Source organism: Pezoporus flaviventris, unplaced genomic scaffold, assembly GCF_033815535.1.
Source record: "Pezoporus flaviventris isolate CSIRO_AGI_PZ_B2104156 unplaced genomic scaffold, CSIRO_AGI_Pfla_v1 ptg000031l, whole genome shotgun sequence".
Taxonomy (NCBI): domain Eukaryota; kingdom Metazoa; phylum Chordata; class Aves; order Psittaciformes; family Psittacidae; genus Pezoporus; species Pezoporus flaviventris.
In genome coordinates, this window is record NW_026892579.1 from 25,325,759 (window position 1) to 25,349,984 (window position 24,226).

General features: G+C 36.7%; 1 protein-coding gene across 4 annotated transcripts in view; it reads right to left on the minus strand.

Moving 5' to 3' along the window:
* The window catches only part of COL19A1 (collagen type XIX alpha 1 chain), a 180,486-nt gene that overhangs the window by 149,783 nt on the left and 6,477 nt on the right, over window positions 1–24,226 (minus strand). For all 4 annotated transcript variants that reach the window (XM_061460530.1, XM_061460531.1, XM_061460529.1 and 1 more), the window contains exons 3-4: window positions 19,239–19,313; window positions 18,649–18,748 (exon numbers count right to left, since the gene is read on the minus strand). In XM_061460530.1, the coding sequence (XP_061316514.1) occupies window positions 18,649–18,748; window positions 19,239–19,313 (175 nt within the window). The remainder of the gene's footprint in view (window positions 1–18,648; window positions 18,749–19,238; window positions 19,314–24,226) is intronic.

The following is a 24,226-nucleotide window of genomic DNA, read 5'->3' on the forward strand; positions in this document are numbered from 1 at the left end:
GTGATAATAAATTATCTTCCTTAACTGTTTATCAAAGAATTTGGGAAACAGGACAAGAGGTATATGGGTACGGGACAGCATTGTGGAAATTGGCAGGAGTTTACTCTAGGCTACACTAGTTCTTCCCCTACATTCAAGCTGATAGAGAAAACTGTATTAAGAGAAATAAGAAAAGCAGACAAGGTCAAATAAATTCCTAAGGCCATTACATTGATTTCAGCAAAGTTAGCTAAAGAGGTAAGATTTAAGTAAAATAGGACCAAGGATGAATTCAGTTAGATTCACAAAATAACTCAGGTAGGAAGGTACCTCTGGAGGTCAATGGATCTCACACCCTGCTCAAAGCAGGAGCAACCTGAAAATCGTATCAGGTTACTATAAATCTTGTCCAGCTGAGTTTTAAAAGTCTCCAAGAATGGAGATTATTCCACAATCCTCTGGAAAACTTGTTCCAGTGTCTGGCCAACAAACAGCACAAATTTGGTATACAATTACCGTATACTAAAGACATAACAGAAACATCTTTATTCTAAGAGGAGTTCTCATTAAGTATACAAACATTCCTTGGTGACCGAAAAGTCATTAAAAGATTCTTTAAAGTATACACTTAACATACAACCCTTCCAGTCATACGGTGAGTGCTAAAAGGAAAAAAGTGAAAGGATGAGATGGTCTGAAAACTATCATACCATCTATTATTATACACAATTTCCTCTATGCTCTTGCTCCTGAATGGCTTCAAGTGAATGTTATAGAATAAAAAGCATCCATCTAGCACTGAATTGTACAGATGATCAGTAAGATACCACACTAAAATTTCAGTATTACCTACCATGGTATCTTCTAGTCCACAAACATCAATCAAAAACTCCTCTGAAGCAGGCAAAGTATGTATGTATGTTAATAAATATATAAGAACATTTGGGGCCAGGGGAAAGGGGAAGCCAGAACAGAATGTGAACATTAAAGCTCATGTTGGAACACGAGAAAAGCCAAAACAAAATTTTGCAGAATACTGAATCTGAAGTTCAGTTCTTCAAATACTTAATATATACTGTTTCTACTGATCACATCTACCAACATTTGAAAATAAATGAGAAAACTAAAAAGACAACATATGCAGGGTAAAAAGAGTAAAGAATTTGCATTAAATGGTAATGAGAAGTACAAAAGTAAGTTGTTCCACATGTCCACAGCTCAACAGATACTTCCTCACAAGCTCAACAAGTACTTTCATTACACAGAATATTTACCCTGTCCACGGCACAGGGAAAATAAAAAACAATACAAAAAGGAGAGAGAATAAGGATGAAGGAAACTTGTACCTAGTTAACCTCAAAGTCTACAGACGTAAAGCACAAATATAGAGAACATTAACTCAGGGTAGTACATCATGGTATCAGCCAGAAAGCTGTAAGAGAGATGAGAGGTCTCAAGAAAGCCCTAACATTACAGAAATATGAATAGCAATTAGTAAGGGTGAAAATTAATCTATAAAGATGACAAGCAAGAACTTACAAGTTAGAACAGACAAGCAAATCAAGGGTATCCGTGGCATCTGATCTCTGAACCAGTGCATGCTTGTGATTTTGGACAGAAGTGCTTGAACCAAAAGACATAATTAGACCTGTGAGTAAAAACATCAGTCTGAGATTTTTCTCTTCCTGGAAATACCCTCAGCAGTGGGACATCAGTCTTCTCCCATTCGTGTTGAGCTTCCTTAGCTTAGGACAATCCAAACCAGACATCTGTCCTGGATGACTGGTCTAACCTTTTTAAGGCTATTGAAAAGGTCCTTTCTCCCTCCTCCACACTGGAAATGCTCATGACTGCTGTGTTTGCATTGAATTCAATGCTGTCCAAGCTTATTAAATGCGATTTAAGCACAGTCAATGGCTTAGGCACCTCTGGGAACATAGGCAGCTTCAGGCACACCTCTACATCTTTGAGTTACAATGAAACTTAGGTGGGAGTTACATGCCTGGCTCCTTATGCCATGGTGCTTCCAAGCTTCCCTGGAACTAATGCCCAGACGCCAGAGGAAATCTGTTGTCCAAAATTATTCATTTTAGGTGCCATGAGGAATTAGGTGGTGCTTGAGAGTGGGCCATTTGACTCATACCCTGAGAATCAGGTGCACAAAGTCTGGCTAAATTATACTTTAGGTGGAATTTAGTTTGATTTTCTCCCTCTGTTTCCAGTAGTATAGAATAAAAAATTAAAGTGGATGAACAGAGAGCAGTGTTCACACTGAAGTGCACAGAAGTGAATCACACCCTTGGTGGAAACTGCTGAAAACAATAGCAGGAATTGAAGCACATGACTGAACACACAGGCTTGAATTTACACCACCCTAGCCTGCTGGATTGACGTGTACTGTAAATTACAGAGGGACTGTAAAATAAATGAATTACAATATGCTTACAAGCTAGCAGATTGAGGAGACCAATGACAACAAGCAGGAAAATCCTTAACAATACAAGGTTTTAGATCATACATATGTGTTACAAATCTAGACATTCAGGTATCTCTTAATGTTACACACCATCAGGCAGATGCATCCAGAATGTTGATATGCACTTATATTCCTGCTACAACTATGTGCGACTCTATCAAAGCATAAGTATGCTCAGAGTTGCAAAGGCTTTGTTATATTTTCCTCTTTCTCTTTTACTTCATTAAACATAGACATCATTTTTTCCTAAGAACAGGTTCTGTGGCCCAGACACACCATAGGCTGTGTATTACGAGGTTACTAGAAGAGCAGTTACAGGAATTTTGCATGAACTTCACAAATGGTTCCGTTCATATCTCCCACTGTTTGTAATCATCAAGTATAGACTGATTTTTGGCAAAATACTTGCTTATTCATTTGTTTCCTCAAAAGTTATGAAAATTTCTGAAATGCAGATACTAGCTGGTTCTCCTAGTGCTAAAACAAGTGATTATGAATGAATTGACTGTATTCAGTGTGCTATAAACAGGTTTAGTTCTATCTTTGTAAAGCAGCATCAAGTTACCCATATCAAATTTAGTAAGGCAATCCTTTATTTACCTTTTGGTTTTATTTTTAAAAAAAGCACTAATGGAAAAGCAGCAGCTATTTTTAAATCTTATGAACTCTAATTGTTCCATATCAAATGAGAATACACTACAGTATATGATAAACTTCCGTATTTACAAGTATCAATGGAGCCTTCAGCTTGCTGAATACCTTCCAAGAAGAGAAAGATGAGCCAACTTACATTTCCTGAGAGCGAAGTGAGAGATGTTTAGAGTTTATGGCAAGACATATCTTTTCCAGCTGACATATACCATTACCTGGTATATGTCACTTGTAACATGACAATGTTACAATAATTTGGTGACCAGAGCTCAAGAAGTTAGTTTAAACAACTTTCCTACAGTGGGTACTTAAGGACTACATTGACACAAAAAGGTTAAGATTTCAGTGTCTGTGTTTGCTAAGGGATTTAAATGGAGATCCATTATGAAAAAAAAAGTAAAGCTCAGGTCAGCAAATACAAAAAAACTCTCCACATTATTCTCAGTATTTCTACATTAAATTACGATACTTTAATGTTTGGGGTTTTTTGTTGTTTTTTTTTTTGCCTAACTTGACTAGTACAGGGGGAGAAGAGGAAATAACTATCTATAACAATTTACCAATCTTTGCCTAGAATGGGTATTTTAAATTCTTTTCAAATAAAATAACAGCTGTTACTCAAAATAAGAAATAATTTCCTTCCCATCCATCTTCCTCAAATCACATTAAGATGCACCATACAGTTTCATGTTACATTAGGCCTCAAGTTGTTTTCATATGACACATTATATGATGCAACTTGAGGGAAACTATTCAGACAGCTTAAGAGTTATTAATTACTTAGGGGGAGCTTAACCCACTCAGAAAATGTACCACTGACAGCAAAGCTGCACATTATTTCAACACTGAGAAAAGGGATTTACCCAATATTTCATATACTTCAGCACATCTCTGCTTTCATTTGTTGAACAGGTACAAATTAGCTGTCGCTTTTAATATACAGGTGGTTTAGAATTATTTTGTTTTGTGTGAAAGGTAATGTTATTGCTATCAAAATTATAAAGGGCATTTTTAAATAGATTGGTTTGAAAGAGAAATAGAAATACCAAAACTGTTATGCTTGTACATAGTATTTTTCCCCTAGGGGTTCTAGGAATATTGTCTATCCCCATCTACAAAAATTATTGGTGAACTCCTGTCCCTAATGAACTCTTCCATTAATTTTAAAGCTTTTTAAGCTAGCAAAACTATGTCCTTTCCATGTCTGGCTGATTTCTGTGCATTTTAATCTTCCTGGGAAAAAAAATCAGCCAGCAGCAATAAGGACAACAGACTTAAAAGTAATAATGTAATAGTAATGGACATTGGAAAAGCAACAACTTTTATCCTCATTTTCCTAAGAAGAATTCTTCAGTTTGACAAAGTTTTGAGACAATTCAGGTCAACATTCAGGCTTTTGGAGTCTTATCATGTGGAAGGCAGCCTTGAGCACTTCTGAGACAGTTATACACTTGCCTTACTAGCCTGGGTTTTTTTTTTTTTCAATGAATCAAATAGGTCTCAGAGTGATCAGTGAACTTTCCTTGTATGTGGAAAAGAAAAATAAACCTAGTCTAGACCAAAGACCAAAGGCTACCAAAAGCAAGAACACGTGATTTGCACACAGCCATTCACGCTCTCTCCCCTTTATATAACAAACATATTTTAAAATAAAAAAAAAACTTAAAAAAATTTACAAAAGGGGTTCAGAAACTAGCAAGAGTATCACATTATAAAATACTACATTCAAACATCATGTTTCCCTTTCCAAAATATCACACCTTACCCTGAATGCTGCACAGTAAATTAAGCTGCTCTAATCAGTAGTAAGCATCTTTCCATGTAGAGGCACACAGGGTGGAAAAGAATGATAGTCATACCATCAAAGAACAATGTGAAGTCAGATGGGTCAGGAAAGAGGAGAAAGCCAGAGTGTGACTACTTCAGCAAGCTAAAATTTTACTCAAAGTAATCTCATACTCCAGAGGACCCCCCAGGAGCTGCACTGGCACATACTCAAGAAAATACAATGCAACAGAGTGTATCCAGACAACGGGTATACTACATTAAGCTGCTTTTTCTATGTGTTAAGCAAGTAAAGGAAACGCATAGTGTACTAGAAAAATTTGGGTGGCTTTTGCAATATACAGGCACTTTTGAGCTCAACATCTAATGCATGGTCACCTGTGATTCAGAAAGACTGAAGTCAACCTGTTTGATTCACTCAGGTCTCACACTAAATACAGGTCTTGCATTCAGACTGTTTCTTTTCCTTATGAGATGACCAGAGCAAAAGCAAACATACTGAGCTCTGTGTCTGAGAGATAGGGAACACAGGGGAACACAGGTAAGAAAAAATTGGAACTCTAGTTCTTTCACAAAAGGGGAAAACATTTTCTCTGCATCTGCTTCCTCCTAATCATGCAATTGCATGACACTTTCTGGTGTCTCTCTGCCTCATGCTGCACACACCAGATTGGTTTTCCATGTGTTGGCATCACTAATTGAGAAACATGCCGAGATTTTCTAACACTACTGGCAGAAAGTGACCAAACCCAGCCTTTGTTGCTCAAGTGTTGTGTTGTGTTTTTTTTTAAATCTGATTCCTCTCATATATATTTTCCGTAGCTTCCCATGTATATTTTCAGGTAACCCCTCTATGGCAGATACTGACACATCAGTAATTGACACCTTCAGTTCCATCTCCCTGTCCTCACATGGATGTTACAACAGGAAGTCCCATTCAGACTACTGGTTTAAGAGTCTTGTGAGTACAGTGATGTTTCTCATACCAAGTGCCCTTTCATTGAGCATTTCTCCACATAACCTGGATGCTAGATCTGCTTATGTATCAAAACTTAAAAAATGCCAGGAAGAGCACTTCCCAGTACAAGCATCGTAACAACACTGAAAATATAAAAATAACTCAAAAGAAAAACATCTCTTCTGAACAGTCATCATCTCCTGCCATGAAGCTTGCTCTTCCCAGATGTCTACCTCCCTCCTTTTCTTTCAGAAGCTAAATGTAGAATATCACAGACGTGCACATTCCTCATCCCCATTTTTCTAACAGGTTTCTACTCTGTGATTCACTGTAGGGAATGCGACACCCCTGCACACATGCAAACATGGTCTTGTTCTCCAGTATGAACATCCCAGAAATCTTCAGTGCTTTTCCTTACTCAGAGCCACATCAGTAAATTGATTGCCTCTACAAAAAAACTTCTTCAGGGTCTGAATACCTTTCTCGCAAGGTATTTACAAAAATTCAACAAACTTTATTTTTGGAGATTAACTGCAGAACAGGAAGAAGTGTGATGATCTGCCCATTTTTTCAGTGGGTTTGTGATTGTCTCCTAAGATACGGTTTTTGTTCAAAATGTCAAGCTAAGCTGTGCTTAAAAGAATGGCAGAGATTTAAGTTTTCTTCAAGTCATTCAAGAATTTTGGTATTTTTACATAATCTCTCAAGGCCATTTTGCTGTGCTAAATGTCCTAAAATCCAACTCTTTTTGTGGCACTTTTTTTCAAGTATGGCAATCATCAAAGAAAGAGGATGTGAACTTAAATACTTTTAAAGGAATTTTACATACTTCTTTTAACATCTAACTGTGTCTTTATTTAGACATTTTATGAGCAGCTCTATAACTCATGCAGTCCTTCTAGTTTGCTGCCAGAAATGGAACAAAGACAACAGGTCTAGTTAGTAGTCTGGCAGTCTCTGAAGTCATTGAGATATTAAATTCTTACTTGATTATCTGCAGTGGAATGGAGTCATTCGGCTGATCAAGGAACCCTCTGAAGATGTTAGAGAAAAAAATAATTACCATAGCCCCTGAAAGTCAACTGGCAGCAAAAACTGCTCTGCATGCTTTTTTACAAGCTTCCTACCCTGAAGCGAGATCTATGCTACAGAATTAATTATTTGTAGAGCTCAGTGGCTGCTGTTGTCTGGAAAAGAAAAAAAAGAAAAGCAGACTACAACAGAGGAGCTGTCTACTGGAGACCATTCGGTCTGAAGACAGGCAATGCACTCCATACTTTGGAACGGAGGGAGACAATCAGGAATGACATTTCTTTTCTCTTGGCCTATACTTAGAAGAAACCTAAGTATCCATCTGTTCTTGAAGGTTTTCACAGCCAGCTTACAACACTGTTATAGATGGATACATCTACCCATCTTGGTTCCAGCTGATCTCCCCCCAAAAAAGAAGGTGTAAGTGGTGAAGATTAAATTACCAACTGAAGAGACTGGAGTAGGAAAGAAGGTTAAGGATACCAGATACCAGGGTCTGACCTGAAATAAGTAGCTCTGTCAGCTGCAAGACTGAAACTACAGAGAGAGAACATGCTTTTGCTTTAACACGCACTACATGCGGAATGACTAGTCTATGAATATTTAAGCCTGATGTTCTGCTTCTAATTTGAAGGATAATTAGGTAAATAATGCACTCTTTACATTTTGTAAAAAATGTTAACATTTGTGGATTCTAAGTGAATGAATATGGAAAATAAATTATATAAAAAAAATCATTTGCATTACATTGGAAGACTTAATAGCACTTTCAGAAACAGGAAATTATCACTTCTGAAATCTCAGGACTCATTTCTGAGTTATCTAATTAAAGTCAAGTTAAAAAAAAAAAAGTACATACAGTTTAGCCTGCACCTCTCACACTTTCTGTAATTCTGAGATTTTTTTTATGTTAGAGATTAAATAGGGTTAAAATGTATCAAGCTTAAAAATATCAACACTGCATTAGTATCTGCTGAGTCATAACTATGTTTAAAAAGATGGGCCAAGAACCTGTGACTTCCTAACCCTGTCACTATCAGACACTGCTGGGTAATGGCCAGGTATTCCCTTTAAAGGGCTAGGACACAGACCAAAAGAAACTGTAAAGAGAGATATCATCCTGCATTAGGCCCAAAACAGAGGTGCTGAAAAGAGGTTTCAAGCAATGGTACCTTTGGATAAGTCAATGAACATTTATTCAGATTTTCCCTAAGCTTCACATCAAAAGAACCCATCAAACACCACTTGAAAGAACACTGGATATTACCGGGAGATGGTCTCAGTCTAGGGAAGCAGGCCAGATGCCTTATATCCAAAAAAGGGAACTTGATATACTGGGAATTTACAAACTTTTCTCAAAACAGCAAAGGCTCCATGGTATGAAAACTTTGCATTAAAACAATGCTTCGATTATAACTTGAGGTTGAATCATCTGTGCAATTTTATGTGTACGTGACAGAACTAGAATGAACAACGACCTTATTTTTCAACAATAAGGCCAAGACTGAAACCTCTACTGCTGATGAAAATTCTAAGAACAGCATATTACCTACTACGAACCTCAGGCTAGTAGACAAATGTGGAAGAGTTACGACAGTAAAGAAAATACCACTAATATCACAAAAATTTTGTAAAATTGTGATCTTTCAGGATGCAATGAGATGCAAGGAATATTTTGGAAGTTTCAAAAAGGAAACGCTTTGTTCTCTCACTGTTCTATGACAAAATCAACATTTTGAGAAATTTGCTTTTACCCTATAAATTACTTGGTTGACAACGTAACTAAGTACCTAGACTATGGGAATCTGTATTTTAAAGGAAGAAAATATGTTAACAGGATATTCTACAATAGAATCCCAGAATGGTTGAGGTTGGAAAGGACCTCTGGGGGTCATCTGGTCTAACTCCCCCTTCTCAGGCAGGGCCGCCTAGAGTCAGCTGGATAGAAGTACACATTCACTTGTTTATGAGAGCAAAATCAATTCAACGTAAGCTCCTTAAAGAGATGACATTTAACAGTGATAAAAAAAAACATACTGTTAAAAGTTTAATCTTAGCCATAGCATGGGTTCCTATTAGATGTGCTAACTGATCCTTCAGGAGAGCAAGGAAGCAAGGCTGTATTATAACTCTTCAGCCTTTCAAGAACTCTAATCAGTTAATGAATCATGACTTTCCTTTCCATGAAATCATATCAGCTACCTTGAATCACAAAGCGCTTTTTTAGTGCTCCTAACACTTTCACAACAAACAAATCTTAAGCTTATGTAATTTCCTGGTAGCATAGCATATCTGTCTCCACATAGTAACAGTAACACAATCATTTAACACTTTCTAAATTTAAAGAAAGTCCTGTAGAAAGAAAAGTAACTTTCCTATAAAAAATAGGAAATAAATTCAAAGTCTGTGCTCCTTTTTGAGTAAACACAGATATCCAGTGACATTTTTTACATCTAACAGTTTCAAACGTTCAAGCCATCATATACAGTGTCTTTCCTCAACCACAGCTAGCACTTACTTTCTATGTTTGGCTGTGTTTCTTCCACTGTCTCTGTCTCTATAATTTTTCTTCTGAGTTACAGTCTTTATCAGTTCACATAGGAATGAAACATCCTATGTTAAGCTTTCTCAACTCTTGGTGACTTAAAAAAAACCAACCAACAAAAACAAAAAGCCCCACAAAAAAAAACAAAAAAAAACCAAAAAACAACCAAACAAACCAACCTTCTACCCCCCCCCCCCAAAAAAAAAAAAAAAAACAACAAACCCAACAAACAAAACAAACAACAAAAAACAAATCAAAACCAAAAAACCCAAACAACCTCCTGGCCTGGAAGAATCCTCTCCCAAAACTTGTTTCCAAATGATACTTTTATGTATAAAATGAGTGAGCATTATCTAATAACTCTGTACAAGTCAGCTGCTAAATATCAATCCTGAGCAACAGCAATAATTTAATGCGCAATTGTATGTACTGTACTCCAAAGTAAGCATAACAAGCATGGAAGGTCCTGAGTGCAAGAATTGGACCTGGAAGTCCACTTCTTCCCCCCAAGTCTTGGCAGACCGTTCCTGTTATTGTACGCACTCCTGGTGAATATTATTGTCTTTGTTGTTTAGCTTCATAGATGAATTTAAACTGGCAGTCATCTAACATTCTGAACTGCTCACTTAAGAGCAGCTAGAAAAATAAGGTCAGAGCACCTTGATGATGCTATCTGCGATTACTCCTCAAGAGTGGTCCAAAGCAAAACTCACTTTCCTTAGCCATAAGACAGCCATTGCTATTTTACGGGATATGCATTCGACAGTATTTGAGTAACCAACACTGCTCAGCATACATTATGAACATAGCATTTCTTACTAAACTCTCAGCAGAGTTTAAAGAGAAAACTGAGTAAAAGACATAAATCAAAGTTTATCAAGGTCTTCAACATTATCATTGCCAATATGGGTGTATCAATAATCAACAGTCAAATCCCCAAAAAAAGAAATACATGCATTTTCATATGACACTTAAAACCCTAATGCCATATTAGGAACTATCAACAAGTTAACCAATGCCTGTATTGTCATGCTCAATGCCAGGGTATTTTTAGGATTAATTTCTTTTTTAACAGAATTCTGAGATTCTGCAACTAATCACATAGACTAAATAAAAAAATAACATGATCGCTTGCACATGGTTCTGTTAAAACATCAATATATATACATCAGGACACAGTTTCTATAGATTACAGATTGTTCTTCTTCATGTTGAAGCTTACTAAATAATTCCAAGTTTTGTAAAAAGTTTGTGACATGACAAATATTCACTTGAGACAAGGCTGCAATCAGCAAACCCTGTACACTTACGACTGAAATCAAGTTGATACCCAGACCTTCAAGTGAAAAACCCAGGGCATGGACCGTGCTATCTATGCAAAATTAAAAAGGTATTTTTTCAGACTTGGCAATTTATCTCCATAAATATAAAACATTTCATGGCACGATGATAAAAACTGCAAAGAGCTAACCACGGAGAAATGCTAGAGGCCAAAAATTTTTTACCACCAACTGAAAGTAAATGAAAATCAGTGTATTGAAAAAAGCACCAGGCTGTTTCACTGTGAGAGAGCCCATGAACTATTTTTAGATAGAAAAACTAAAAACTCAGAGGCAAGGTGGGGGAAGGGAGTATCTTTGAACAGCAAAGCCTCTGCGTAGATGCAGATGCATCAGTACAAAACATCTGTTTGTAGGTACAACTTGAGTTAAGAGGAGGAACGCCTGACAGCACTGGTAGTGCAAACTGCATTTCACAAAGTGTTAAATCACAAAAGTCAGGAAAAAAAAATGAAAATCTGATTTATTACAGGTTGTTGGGGTTTTTTTGCACTCTGCTGATAAATGACTTCTGAAGCACACGGCACCATGGCTTCAGCTGGAGAAATTATATGCATTTTACAAGGACACTTGAATCCTCTCAGCCCAATCAGCAAAACTGATAAATGATCTTTCAATATCTAATTTTATACTACAACATATGGGGGCTACAGTCGATCCTCAGCTGCATGCATTATATACATTTCAATGAATTCGATATGGTCACATATAGCACTGCTGTATATACACATCTATTCTGGATTTGTAAGAAAATTCCACTGCAATAATTTTGCAACTGTATTTTTCTTCTAAGACTATCAAACAAACACAAGTCTTGTTAGAGACTTAGATCTGCATCCTCACTGACTTCAAGCACTATCTTGCACTTGCTTTTTGGTGACTTTTATCTTCAAAAAAAAAAAAAGGACGGCCAAGAAAAAGACAAGACAAGATTACAAAGACTTAAAGAGTCAGCATGTTTGCCAGGGAGTAGATGATGTGTAAACTCTTATGAAAGTTCCCCACAGTCCGGCATCCCTGAAGGCTCTCTTCAGCTAACATACCGGTAAATTGAACAGCCCATGGCAGAATTTGTGTTCAATTTTTTGAACAAGGACCATGGGGAAGCATCCAGGTAAATTGCTTGTGCTGAATCTAGGAATCTAATAGCACAATAGCTTCATATATCAATTGTGGTACCTACGACAGTAAGTTTATGAAGTTTTGCTATCTTATCCACAAAGAAAAATAGAAAATAGTTTTGGCTTCAACACTGTATTAAAAAAAATTAATGAGTTTCATATAGGAATATACAGCAAAATTGAAATTGCTTAGGTATTGCAGATGCCATTGTTTTGATCAGAACAACAGAACTGTTTTCCACAGGGCAGGTTAAAACATTACATGGAAGGTGCAGTTTCAGGGTTGGCTTAAGCTAACAGCAGGCTATGACCCCCACCCCCCTCCCAGGAGCACATTCTTGCTCCTTCCTTGCTCTGTTTGCTGGAGATCCCACAGCCACAGGGGCCAACCACCAGCCTTGCTGATCAGACAGGCTGATCCTAATGTGGTGGAAGTGAGATGAGGCTGAGAGCTGGAGAAGAGTGCTGTGAAGATGAACTGCCAATTTTTGAGGTTTAGTTGGATTTTTATTTTTTTTTTAAATAATCATCTTGGCTGGACAGATTTCTCCTTTAAAACAAAGGCAGCAGGAAAAAATAAGGCTAATCTGAACTGAAATACATGTCTTTCAAATTAAGGAAAGCTTTTTACGTAAGGAGAGTAAGAGTAAACTGCCTTTACTATTTGTTCTTCCAGTGCTTCTGTGATTTACTTATTGCCTACCTCAAGTTTCATCCTGAACTGTGAGGTACACAGGGGATCCACACAAACACTGCTGGTCTGCTGCATACTCTTCTTGTGGACCAGTGCCCTTAAAGTACATACCCCCCAAGAGCTCATTCCCTTTATCTGCAAGTGCCTTATGGCAAGATCAACACTGCTGAGGAAAAAAGGAAAAGAAACAATGTGCTTTATCCAGCACTGTCTTACAAATTCAACTGGTACGAAGCTGCCACACTTAGTGCTCTACTGTGAGGGGAACACTCTACAGATCAAAGAATTCAGATTTGCCACAGTCAGTAGCGTAACTAAAACAGTTTTACAGCTCTCTGTTCCCTCACACCCTGCTTTCAATTGTAAGTATTATATATTTCTGTAGATACTCTTCACCTCTGCCACCTCTCTCTCATTACTTTTTCTTCCCCAGTTCTTTCCATATGTAAATTGCATGTTAAATTATAGTGTGATTCAAGCCTAATACAGCAATTAAAATCCATTAATGCCTGAATTTAAAATTTTATAAAAAGGTCATGGCATATTTCTCATAAATTGTCATGTAGAAATAAGCCCATAAGTGCAGAAAAAGACATTCATGCATGTTAATTCTTTTAAAGAAGCATTGGCCTATCATTTTTTATGGTAGGAGGGCACAGTTTTCTCCTTAGTTATGAAATGATTGGTATTTACACGGTATGCACAGCTCCAATTTGTTGCTTCAACAGTAATCCCTGTATTACCCTTCTTTTTAATTTACAAAATGCAGCATGTTTTCAAGTTCCTGGAAATAAACAAAGTGCAAAATTTCAGTCTTTCAATCGGAATCATTAAAAGAAAGAACCTATCACCGCAGTTTCTGATCCACTACTTTGGAAGACCTGAAGAAAGCATCAGGATTTGTACTAAATTTAGGCTCCCACACTTGGAAGCAAATTCCAGAGACAAGGCCCTTTTCTTGAAAATACCCTGCAACCAAAATACCAGACATTTCAGTCTTGGCATTTTTGGCCCTAACAGTTCAAATGACCTCAAATAAATATGAGATATAGGAAGGGAGAGGTGGCTTCTTACATAATGATCTAATATTTTAATAGACTAAAGACTAGCAGGACTTTGTGTAAGCACAGATAAAACCTAGTTAGGGTAACTAACTACTGCCTCTGGACAGGGGTGCCACCTCATTGCCATTTTCAGAAGGTGCTTTAAAAGTTTCTGATTAAATCTTTTGGAAACGGGTATTTTCACATCTATCCATTCTATACTGTATTTAAGAAATAGGTATGTTACTTCTTAACATATATATATCTTTCATATCTATCTAATATTTTTCAAGAAGACAGTGAACCCGAGTCTGCTGCCCAAAACGCATGCCATGTGCAAAAATAATCAAAACCCATGCCCATGTGGACATTCACTGACAGCTGAAGTCATATGCAAGATACAACCACAGACCAACCAGAGGAAAGTAAATGGCTGCAAAGCCTACCACAGGTAAGTACTGTTGGAAGCAATGTGATAACTATGAAAAGGGCTCTAACGGTTAGCACAGAAACACTTGATGCCAACTGTGCTTTAGGAAATGCAATTCCCTAAGCACTTTTTGTGATTAAAAAGATTAGTATTAAAAGCAAACAGTAAACCCCACATGAATATTCTTTCACCATCAATTTCTGTTCTTAGCAGAAAGAATCTTCCAGCCTGCAATGTACTGACAGAAGTGGGAATAGGATTTCTCCATCCAGTAACTAGACATCACAAGGAGGTGAAACAATTTCTCTGAAATATGGTCCAAGCCACATCCACAGCTCTTCTGGCACCAGAGGGTGACAACATGGCTGATGGAGCTCAGTAGTCCAAATACAGTCAAAATCGAAGCTCTTTTGCAGTATCTTACACCAAAAGGGGAAGAATTCCTAAAAAAATGTTGTGGGAGTAATCCCAACTATGAGATCATTTAACAGACAGCTACAATAATCTCCACAGTAAATTAATATGGGTTGTCAAGCCAAACAGACTACAAAATAAGAAAGCCACGACTGTGCCATCAAGATTTGCTAATCATAAATACCCATTTAAAAAACATTCTGAAACTCAGCTGAAATCAACTTACTATCTCCTTTATTGACACTTTCAGAGAAGGAAAAAAAAAGTGGCCCACCAGCAACCCAGAAAAGAGAGAATGAGGAACAACTGACATCTGATGCGTCTTTAGAGAAAGACTGAAATTATTTCATCATAGTGCTATTTACTTTAACGTAACTAAAAAACAAACATTAGCTTAGAAGGCTTCATGTCCAGGGTACTGAATACTGCTGGCAGATGTAAAGGAGTTGCTATCAGCACTGAGCCCTGTGCTGCTTTTTTCAGCAAGCTCTGTGCCAAAATGGAGCATACTGCATAGGCTGTATGTGTTAAACTCTAGAGAACAAAATATGACTCCAGAATGTTTTTATTGAAATAAAATTAAAACATTATACAATTACTATTATTATGACTACATAATTAGATTGTCTGCATAACAGTATTTTACCGTAGATTTCTTTAGGATTCAAAGACTGTTACACCACTTTACTCAGGAATAACTTCTATTAATACCCATGTAATAACTGCAGTAAGTAACATTATTTTAATTTAAAAATCACTCTCTCTTCCTGAAAAAATAGAAAATTTTTAGAAATTTTCTAATTTTTAGAAAAATTAGAAAATCCTGAAAAATATTATTAGAACTAAATATTTAATAGTCATTTACATGGAGCATAAGAAAAGCTATTCATCTCCTATCACAAGACAAAATACTTATGGAATTCCTTCACAAAAAGAGATAAAGACAAACCAAAATCCAATATAGACATAACAAATTTCCCAAGCTGACATTGCATTATAAATTATTTATAACATATAAATAGGTGCAACACTATTCCAGGTCCATTGAAAAAAAAACAAAATGGCATCACACAAGAAAAATGGCACAGCATAGCTCTCTATTACCCACACTACAACTGAATGAATGAAATGCAAGAGGAGATGTGCTAAGTTACTTGATACTTGCTAGTCAGCTTAATCAGATACTCTCAGTTTCCTGCAGGATGGATAACAAACACTGTTCTGCTGCTTACTGCACGCCACGTCTGCTAAAATATTTTCTGAGGCAGACTGCTCCTAAAATCCTCCGAGCATTTAACAACATGGGGATCTGGAACCACACAGTCTGACATAAGAGAAGAAAATTTAAATAAAATAGTAAGTTACAAGACATTGTACATGGATAACTAAGATGAAGTAAATTATAAGGTTATGAAGACAGATATCAGAGTTCCTGAGTATCCTTCACTGTAACCCTACCATGTCTAAACCTAACTTTATGCTCCTGACTGCTCTCTGCACTTATGTTTAAAAACCAACTCAGTTCAGAAAAATTCTTGAATTAAGTAATTTTTAAAAATCTTGTCTGAAGCGTTATCTCAACAACAGAAAGCTCAATATATTCAACATATTGGATACAAAATAAAAAAAAAGTAAATTCTATTCTTAATCATGACATGCATTTCTCTGTGAAGAAAGATTAAAAAAGCATGAGCAAAACTATTGCCATGAAGAACTAGGATTTAATGGAAATTCTTCAATGCTTGAAGGCTATTGAAAATACTTGTAACCCTTTTTTGTTCAGAAAGATACATGTAAGAGGTACCATTTATTTCCACAGCAAGCTGACTGAAAAGCTTATTTTATACCTTAGCATCAGTAACGGTATTAATTTTCAGCCCAACTATATTCATACATTAGTACTGTTATGCATTTTATTAATAACTATCTCACTTCATCCAACTAAAGTTTTCATCCATTAGATATGCACATTTTTAGGGGAAACTGGAAAGATTTATCTTCAGTTTTTCTTTACTGAGGATACACAGATGAAAACAACAGGGTGGGAGAGGAACATGAGAAGCAGGAGACCGTTAAAGCCAAACAACTTGCCCTCCAGGTTTATCCTTTACTGAAATTCCTTATCCCTTGCCCAGTTTACACTGAAAATGAAAAAAAAAAAAAAAACCAAAAAAACAACTGACCACTTTTGTCTCTAACAGTCATCCTCACTCCAAAAAGCTGAACAGATAAAACATAGAAAAAAAAGTTAGATTTCTCTCTCACTTCATGAAGAAAGTTAAAAGCATTGCGTCTTTCTCAAGTGTTTTCCTTGCAACCACTAGGACATAAGGCTTTGCTAAGCCACTAGCAGCCATGATGCATATTCCCCACTTTCACTGCCTCCTTTAATAAATTGTTCTTATAAGAATAAAATAAACTACAGACAGTAGTATTCAGACCTACTAATAAAAGATAGGAAAAAAAGCTTTACATTTTCAACCTCAATGTCACCTGTCAGAACCCTTCCAAAAAACATGAATTTTTAGAAATCAATCTTTTTGAATGATGAATTTTCCCTGAAAACAACATGAATTCTAAATCATTCACCCTTTTGTGATTTCTAGCTACTCACACTCCATTTTTGCCACTTTCAGAATAAACTCAGCTTACACTGCACACAAAGAACTACGTAGCTTTTATTCCTAAAAAAGTTGCCCCACATTTTTTGTTATTGCCCTGATTTTCTACTCTTCTAGTCTCATGTTTCCCTCAAATTCCCATCCACTGAAAAAAACCAAAACCCCAACTATAAAAATCTGAAAAATTAATAATAGATTTAACAGAAAAGTTTTCTTACTGACAAACTTTCAAAATATTTTTAGTGACAATATGTATAAGTGGTACTTAATTTTACCTGTTCCTTTTCCAAAGAGAATCCTTATAATACTAGGAAGGCCCTAATAAAAATAGAGCACTCTCTGTGTCAAGCAATTTTATTTAGTCATTTTTCCTTCAACAGATAACGTCCAAGGTATTTAAAAAAAGACAGTCAGTATTTTTTTAACCTTGCAGGATTAGACAAGCATAAAGATTTACATTATCTAATAACCTCAGAAGAACTTAGAAACTATCCAGCAATCTCAAATATTTAGGCTCTATTTTTTTTCAGAATTTTTTTCTCCTAAAGATCACATTGCCTTCTGTCTGGGTGCCTCCAATTCGTCTTCTCCCTCTCCCCTGGCCTCAAGTTATCCACTGCCCCTCTTTTCCCTGTCCAGGATCCAAACAAAGGGGAAGTCTGAGGTCCAGGTGTATTTTTCCCTAGGGAAGCTAGAGCCAGATCTCTTGCAACAGAGAACACCCAATACAGTTGCTTCCTCGTCATCACAGGAACATGCTGTACAGAAACCACAGTCCCATGACTCAGAGCACATCTGAACCAAGAAGGTCTGAGATGATCCTCTGTCTCCACTGAGCACTGGGAACTTGAAACTACATTCCTAACTGCTTCTTGGAATTTCCTTGCCCCCATGCAAACTTAAATCCATCCAATTTCATTGTGCCTTTCTCTCTTTCACCATCCTTTAGATTTTTTATGCAGTTTCTGCCTTTCATCCCACCCTGTGTCAGAGTAGGATGCTGTGTAGTTTCACCTTTACACTGAGCACCTACCATTCTATTACAGCTCAAAGACAAGATGCCAATTCCATTGAAAAAAAACAAAACAAAAAAACAAAACCCAACAATCAAACCCCAAAACATTAAATTATAGTGTTTAAGGTAATGTTGATTTTCCCTCTCTTTTTAATCGTGTCAACACTAATCAGAGAGAGGACAACCAATTCCACTGTGGGAAGATTAGTATAATACATCTTGTCATACCATGAAAGTTGTTTCCTTTGTTTCATTAATATTTATTTATAAACAGCAGATTTTTCAGTATCAGAATCAAAATTTGAGAAAGTTATATTCACAATTTACTTTCTACCTAGATATTTCCAGATTCCAGAAGAAAAAAAACCACACCTCCACCAAAATACTTCCCAAAAAACCTGTTACAGATAAAAATGCCTAAAACCAGACGTATTTGTTCTTCTGTGGTATCCTCTGGATACACTGCCCACTGTTTCAATGCACTAACAGCATTTGGTCTGAGCTCTGCCTTTTAAAGACTTCAGGTGAAACTATATCTACTTACTTTGTGTCTCTGATGAGAGGCGCGCTTCCCAGTTTAAAACAGTTTTTTTCACCTCCACAAGACGTTTGCCTCAAAGAAAAGCTTTCTGCCAGATCAAACCCTGTGAAATATGACACAATGCTTTAGTTTAACAGAATTTTAAAAAACAACGTAAACACTGACTTTTAGCATGCTTGCTAAATTTCCAAAACACGGACTGACACACTATTTTGAAAACCAGTACTTTTAAGTCAGAGAAATTTCCAATATTCATTTTATCGACACAGAAACTATCAGTACAAAATTCTCTCACTAGATGACTTTGCAACCTGAGAAATGCATTCTTTATTTCCTTCTATTGTCTGAACTGATAAGAACAAAGGACATTTGATAAAAACAACGGAAGTGAGTACAGCTGAAGAACTTGAACCAATACTTTGTAAGAACACCATGCTCTGATTTTAACCCCTTTCCTAAAAACAACAGCTTTTGGAGCATGGAGGTGGCATTCCATACGGTCCTTTCAGTTTTAAAGCCAGCTTCAGTCAAACTATGATTACATCCACTAATATAAAATTAATTTAGATACTGATATGAGTACAGTCAGTTACCTGAAACACCAAGACTGCCTCTGTTGATTTGTTTGAGATGATGGACAACAGTTTTCAGTAAAGGACATGTAGCACCTTCAAGAGAATACAGTTTAGCATATTTTATACATTTCTTTCAAACAAAAAAAATCAGAACAAACTGCCACGACAGTGACAGTAATACCAACAAGAATATTTTTGTTCATTTTCTTTCTTTACAATATGCTAGCCAGCAATAAACAAATTACAAAATCTAAATAAGAGAAATGATATTTCAGACTGCATACTACACTTCTAATAATATAAGCAGATCAAATTTTATCATGCTTTAATTCAGCTGTTTGCGATTAAAGCTCACAGGAACAATATAACCAGAAGAAAACCACTAAATTCTTACCAGCCTCTCTCCATGTACAATACTCTATAAAGCAATAACCTCTGTCCTAAGGGGTTTAGCGGTTTTGTTTGGTTGTTGTTGCTGTTGTGTTTTGTTTTAGTTTTTATTTCTGGCTACATTCTTAGAAAACCTTTTTCCCTTACTAAGGAACAGGAAGCAATAAAGCATAAACACTTGATTACCATGACAATAATCTATTGTTACTTCAGTGAAAAAGAATTCCAAAATGTGGATTAAAAAGAATATAATTATAATAAACAATTTAAGCAATAGTTTTTTTATTGTAATGGCTTACAATTAAGCAGCTTTTGGGGGGATTAAGTCTGTATTTAGATAAACAACCAGCATGTTCTAGGATGTGGAACATGGCAAATTCTAAGGTTAAATCTAATTGAACACTTAGATTAAACACTGCATTATTAATATTAAATATCTTACTTGCATAAAGTCGTTTCTTCTCTTATTTCTATGCACACAGAGGAATAGATACTTTTAAGAAGCAAGTGCAAAGAAATGTGACTTTTGTGCATGGGTCAGAAATGGGGCTCTTTGTTAAACAAACTTTGCAAATAGCCCTGCTAAACTCTAATAAAAATATCAAAGGTGACAAGCAGGATTTGACCCATGCACTTATCAAGCACAGAGTTCCATATTGAGCTGATGCAACTAAAAAGATAGCCAAGGTATAGCTGAAGATGCTGAATGGGGTGGGGAGGGGTGGGGGAGACTTTCTGAAGTGTCAGTTCACTTAAAAATAAAAGGAGGAATGCCCTACCACTAACCTGGAAATCACCTATATCTAAAGATTTCCAAGGAGCATTCAGACTGAAGGGTGGCATTCAAAATAGCTGTATTTGTAATCTTAAAGCATGTGAAATTTGTCATTTGTTCTGTAGCAATGTAGAAAGCATATTATCCCTCAAAAGTTTTAAGTTCTATTAAATGTGTTCGTGTACCTGATCTGGATTAAAAATGGATAATTGGAAACAACCAGTAAAAGTGATACTAAATCATTTAATTCAAAGATACTTCCTGACAATATGGTTAATGAGAGGTATGTCAATTGTTTAAAGGACAGACCAGGTTAAAGGCATTTTTTCATAAGATTCATCAAGTTCTATGTCCTTTACATCTAAATTGTGATCTACACTTACAAGTAACATCACTCATAATTTATTTCTAAGGCTCTAAGAAAATGTATTCCTTCCTTCATTTATGCACAAATAAATGTCTGTATATATGTGCATTTACATAGTTTTATGACAAATGAGATGAAACATGCATTAATAACTCTGTAAATTCCCCTTCAGCAGAAAAGATGCAGAACCATAAAGAATATTCTTGTTGAAATCTCTGAAACTGAAATGAAATCTTTCATCATTCTTGGTTTGCGGGGAGTTTTATGTAGTGTGAAAGGCATTCGCTGGAATTACATACTACCATGGCAATTTCAATACACCGTTTGATATACGCACATATACACTGTGCGTATATGGAGCAGAAAGAAGCTCACCTCAGATACCCTTTAATCTACAAACCTTAGTCTTCATCACTTATACAGACTTTCATCTGTAGCCACCCCAAAACAATGCAATTATAGAAGATTTACACATGTATACCTATAAGAAATATATTCTTGTAAAGGAAATATGTTATGGCTGAAAGCCACAATAGCATGTCACACATACACTGACAAAAGCTTTTCTTAAATTTAAGTGTTTTCTAACCAAGGTTTTTTTTTAAATATATATAAGATGATGGGGCTGATTCCTTTTTAGGTTAAATTAATTTACACTACTTACAGCAAAAGCAGACAGATAATACTTATTACTGAATTTACCCTGAACTGCTGTAGTAAGCTATAGAGAACCTGGGACGCAACTGCATGGGTTTTTTTTCAACATTGTCTTGCATGAGAGCTGATGGGAAAATAATGGGGAGTTTTAACTTATTCCCCCCACACACTTTTTCTTCCAAGTCCAAATAAAGACTCAAGCCTCAATTTCTGTGTTATCCAGACGATAGCAATTATTCCACACATGCCACAGACTGGACTGTGGACCTATTTTTATCAGTGGTCTAACAGTCACAGCATAGGATATTTAAGTGTTACTTATTTGGTTGTATTCCATATCCCCAGAAGAACTGAAGGGGTTACTATTAAACTTCTTCTATCTCATGCTGCTGCTGAATCACTCTTTTAGACCAGTGTTATTATTTTTACCAGAGAGCTAAATCAAAACTAAAATATTAAACCCAAAACTTCTCCATACCAAGACTGACAACTTTCATTACTGTAGACTGATGAAAATTCTTTCTACAGTTACAGTTTGTACAAAATAAGCTAGCCTCTTCCAAGATTTTTAGTACTGCTGGCAGATGTTTAAATTTTCTTTGGCCTGAGACAAAACAGTTTACCCATTCATCCTGTGCGTAGCTGAATTAGAAGATCTACATGAAGACTTTCAGGAAGAAAAAGAACAAAGACAAACCCTTACCACTAATCCTGGCAAAGAAACCATTCACCTATCTGCTCTGTTAGAATATACACTGTAAAACTAATGACGCAGTGAAAAGAACAAGATTATGCTTGAGACTATCTTGCTCTGCATGTGATAAAACTGGTTCTGTGCGAACTGAAGTCAACAATTCATGTTAAAATGGTGATGTCAAAGCTCAGGTTAAAGTACCTATAAATTAATGAGATCACTTAGCCATAGGACAAAACTACAGACCTCAGCTTTTAGAAATCAATGAGCTCTACATAGGAGCTTACTATTACGAAATCAACCTAAAAATTTTGAAAAACATGTACTCATGCAGATCAAGGAGATGTCACAGACCACTGATGATCTGCCTCTCCAATAAGATGCTAGTAATTTTTTTGCTGTTGCTTTCTAATAGCATTAAGGAAAAAAAATAAAGGCATTGCATGTAGATGATTCTGCTGCAACATGCAATGGCATGTTCTCAATTCCTGCAGTAATCAGGGCACCGGCTGGAGCATGCTGCAGCTTCTATCTACGCCCCATGCTCAGTTTTCCTTCCCGTGCAAATGAGGACAGAGGAGCCTCTTGGGCATGCTTCGGTCTCACTCTTACAGACATCTCTTGTCTGCACTTCCTGACTGAGAACTGTAGCTTCCAATAGGCACTCTTGGCTTCTCCAGAGTATAACCTGTAATCAATAGATTCACTTTACAACTACCTATCTGCTACTTTATAATTAAACTTTATGTTCAGGTGAAATTTCCAGCTGCTATCTAACACTACTGACATGCACATTGCAAAGTTACCAAAGTTTCCATCAGTAAGCATGACTGGCCAAACAACAAAGCCCTGCTTAACATATGCCCACATTATATGTCAGACTCATGCTTCAGGCAGAAATCCATATTAGCTACGATTTGTCTCACACTCTTTAGGATCAGGCTTCCTAAATATATACACATAAGGAATCACTTCAGAGTGTGTGACATATCTGCAAGTGTCAGCAACAACATCCAAAGAGTCCACCTCAAGGATAGCTAAGCAAACCCAGCTGGCCTGCTTACAAATAAGGTCAAGAATTCAGATCTTATACATGCCTGTAACCTCATGTATAGAGGTACCAGAAAATAAGATGTGATTTTTTTGTTTTCCTTTTTTTACTCCATAAGCTACATCATATTACATTACAATATACATGTTAACTAGACAAGAGTGGGAAGGGGAATGAAGGAGACTGAATCTACAACTTTGTTGCTATAAGAAAGAAGTCAGCTCCAAGCCTTCTGATTATTTAGATGGTTATGCAAATAACATAACAGCTTTGGCAGGCAGGATTAAGAAATCCACACCAATAGAGTTGAGATACTAGGATGCTCACGCTAAACCCTGGAGAACTGGATTCTCATATGACGAAGAACAGGTAGTTAAAAAAAGGACTTCATGTTACTCAAGACAGCCAGCACAGCTTCACCAAGGGCCAGTCTTGCCTGACTAACCTAGTGGGTTTCTATGATGGAGTAACTACATCAATGTAAAAGGGAAGAGCTACAGATGTCATCTATCTGGTCTTCTGTAAGGCCTTTGACACAGCTCTTACAACATCTTTCTCTCTAACTTGGAGAGATACAGGTTTGATGGATGGACTGTTTGGTGGATGAGGAATTGTTTGGATGGTCACATCCAGAGGGTAGTAGTCAACAGCTGAAATGTCCAGATGGAGGGCAGTGATGAGTGGCACTCCTTAGGGGTCTGCACTGGGAATAATACTGTTTAACATCTTCATCAGTGACAAAGGCAATGAGCTCAAGTGCACTCCCCAGCAAGATTGCAGACAACACCAAGCTGTGTGGTGTGGCTGGCGTGCCTGAGGGACAGTACGTCATGCAGATGCACCTGGACGAAGCTCAAGAAGTGGGCCTATGTGAACCTCATAAGATTCAACAAGGCCAAGTGCAAGGTGCTGCATCTGGAACAGGGCAACCCCCAGTATCAATACAGACTGGGGATTGAAGGGATTGAGAGCAACCCTGCTGAGGGCTTGGACGTACTAGTGGATGAAAAACTGAATATGACCCTGCAATGTGCTCTCACAGACTAGAAAGCCTCTGAGCTTTCTGTGCTGG